This window comes from Eimeria acervulina, genomic scaffold (assembly GCF_000499425.1).
Source record: "Eimeria acervulina Houghton genomic scaffold, Eah_scaff403, whole genome shotgun sequence".
Classification (NCBI taxonomy): Eukaryota; Apicomplexa; class Conoidasida; order Eucoccidiorida; family Eimeriidae; genus Eimeria; species Eimeria acervulina.
In genome coordinates, this window is record NW_013549831.1 from 22,189 (window position 1) to 24,688 (window position 2,500).

The 2,500-nt window shown below is 37.0% G+C and overlaps 1 protein-coding gene across 1 annotated transcript in view; it reads left to right on the forward strand.

Moving 5' to 3' along the window:
• Positions 1-1,241, forward strand: part of EAH_00036910 (hypothetical protein, conserved) — a gene marked incomplete at both ends in the record, with an annotated part of 8,775 nt that extends 7,534 nt beyond the window's left edge. Inside the window, one exon of the mRNA XM_013395581.1 lies at positions 135-1,241. Within this exon, the coding sequence (XP_013251035.1) occupies positions 135-1,241 (1,107 nt within the window). The remainder of the gene's footprint in view (positions 1-134) is intronic.
• Between the last annotated feature and the right edge of the window lie 1,259 nt (positions 1,242-2,500).

Below are 2,500 nucleotides of genomic sequence, written 5' to 3' on the forward strand. Positions count from 1 at the left end.
ACGTGATATATAAATATATATATATATATATATATATATATACATATACATATATATATATACATATATATACCTGTGTAAGAATATCATTTAAGTGTATTTCCTTTGTCTATTTATTTGCTGCACTGCCTCAGATATGCGCGGAGTTCGTCGGCCTGGACGTCAAAGAAGAGATGGAGACAACCAACAAAAACAAACTCTTACCCCCTCCTCTGCTGCCCTCTGTCTCTCCACTGCAGCAGCAGCAGCAACAGCAGCAGCAGCAACGGCAGCAGCAACAGCAGAAACAGCCGCAACAGCCGCAACAGCAGCAGCAGCTACTTCTCTCTGCGTTTCATCCTCGATGCAGCAACTCCAACGCTGTTGCTGCACGGCGAAGCACAGAGACGAACGAAGCAGCAGCAGACAGTCACAACAGCAGCAGTAGCAGCAGCAGGGGAGCCACAGAGCAGCATCAGCGCGCAGCAGCAGCACACAGCAGCAGCAGCAGCGACGCAGCAGCTGCTGCGCTGTCATGGCATCCCTTGCAGCCAACGGCGTCAGACATTGCTGCACCTTCAATTGGACAAGAGCCCTTTTATGAAGCTGCTGCAGCAAGCGACAGCAGCAGCAGCAACTGCAGCAGCAACAGCAGCAGCAGCAGCAGCAGCAGCTGCGACCCCGATGGCAAGTGGATGGAGGCCTTTGCATTCCCTCACCTGGAAGCAACAGCTTCAAAGTTAAAGAAGTCTTCTGCTTACTTCTCGCTGCAGCAAAACAGCAGCAGCAAATCTCCCTCTCACCTTTACCCGCAGCAGCAGCGCAGCAGCAACATCGCATGGACGCCTCAGCAGCAGCTCTCTGCCTCCGGGCCGCCGCACCCAGCAGCAGCAGCAGCAGCAACAGCAAAAGCAGCAGAACAACCAACAGCAACAGCAACGGAACAACCAACAGCAGCAGAACAGCCAACAAAAGCAGCAACAGCAGCACAAGCAGCAGCAGCAGCACAAGCAGCAGCAGCAGCACAAGCAGCAGCAGCAGCAGCACAAGCAGCAGCAGCAGCAGCAGTAGAGCGCAAGAGAGATAGGCGTTCTCCTGTCTTGATGACGGAGACGAAGACAGACGAAGCAATGAAGAAAATGTTGATGCTGCAGGCCTTACCAGGCTCATTGGCTGCATGCAGACAGCAGACAGAAGGAAGCAAAACTATAAAAAGACAAAAAACTGCTGTCGAAGACTTTCTCTGTACGCTCAATTTGTAATTAATTAAAATATAAACAACAAAAAAATATATGCAAATATTATGCACATCAAATACACCTCAATGTAGATAGTAATGCACGCCTATTAGCATTAACATAAACATAAACATAAACAAAACAAACAAACAAATAAATAAATAAATAAATAAATAAATAAATAAATAAATAAATAAATAAACACAGAAAGACAGCAAGAGAAAGACATAGAAATAGATGTGGAGGGGGTTAAGAGTAGACAAACATGCAGCAGAAAGTAATAAGAAAGTTTGATGTAAAGAGCAGCTTGTTTGTATTTATTTAAGCTGTATAAGAAGAAGAAAACAGCGTTTGAGGTGTACAGACAAACAAAAAAATAAAGGGGTTTGACTACATACGCGAATTTAGATAAATATATAATGTAAGACAATCTCTATGTTTATAACATATATATATATATTATATTTATATTATTATATATTATTATATATAATTATTAAGATATTGCACCTGTAGTATTAAATAAAATATATTAATTAATATTGATTATTATTATTAATTGCTTTGCCTCGGCAGTGCAGTAGAACGGCCAATGCCCGCCTCAAGATAGCAGAAAAAATGATAATAAAAATAAAATAATATTTATTATAAACAGCTTTCTACATTGAACTAATGCATTAAAATTAGTAATTAAAATATATTAACGATAAGAATAAGAATATTATAGTATATAATATTTTATTATGTGCGTCTAATATAGATATTAAAATACTCGCATATAAAACAGATTAAGATCAAATGCATAGTAAAAATACAAAGAATAATCTCCTTTAAAGTTTAATAATAATAATATAAATAATAATAATAATTAAACAATTATTAAATTTTTATTATTTTCTTTTATTGTCTCTCTTTAGTACAAACACCCGCAGACTCAGCAGACCCTATATATACCCTGCAGCTCTGTATAATTCAAAAGTAAAATAAGCGAATATTATCTAAATTAATATATCATATTAAACAAAAGTTTTAAATATTTATATATATATTTATATATATATGAATATTAAGAAAAACGAAAAGAAAAACAAAAAGAAAAACAAAAAACAGCGCCTGGGCGGCAGTTTGAAGGAAATTGACAGACAGACAGCTTAAAACTTTGAGTGTTTATCTTGAAAGTAATAATTATTTGTTTAAATATATTAAATTTATATTTAATTTAATTATATTCATACCTTTCAATATATATATATATATATACCTATTTATATGCGAACCTCTAA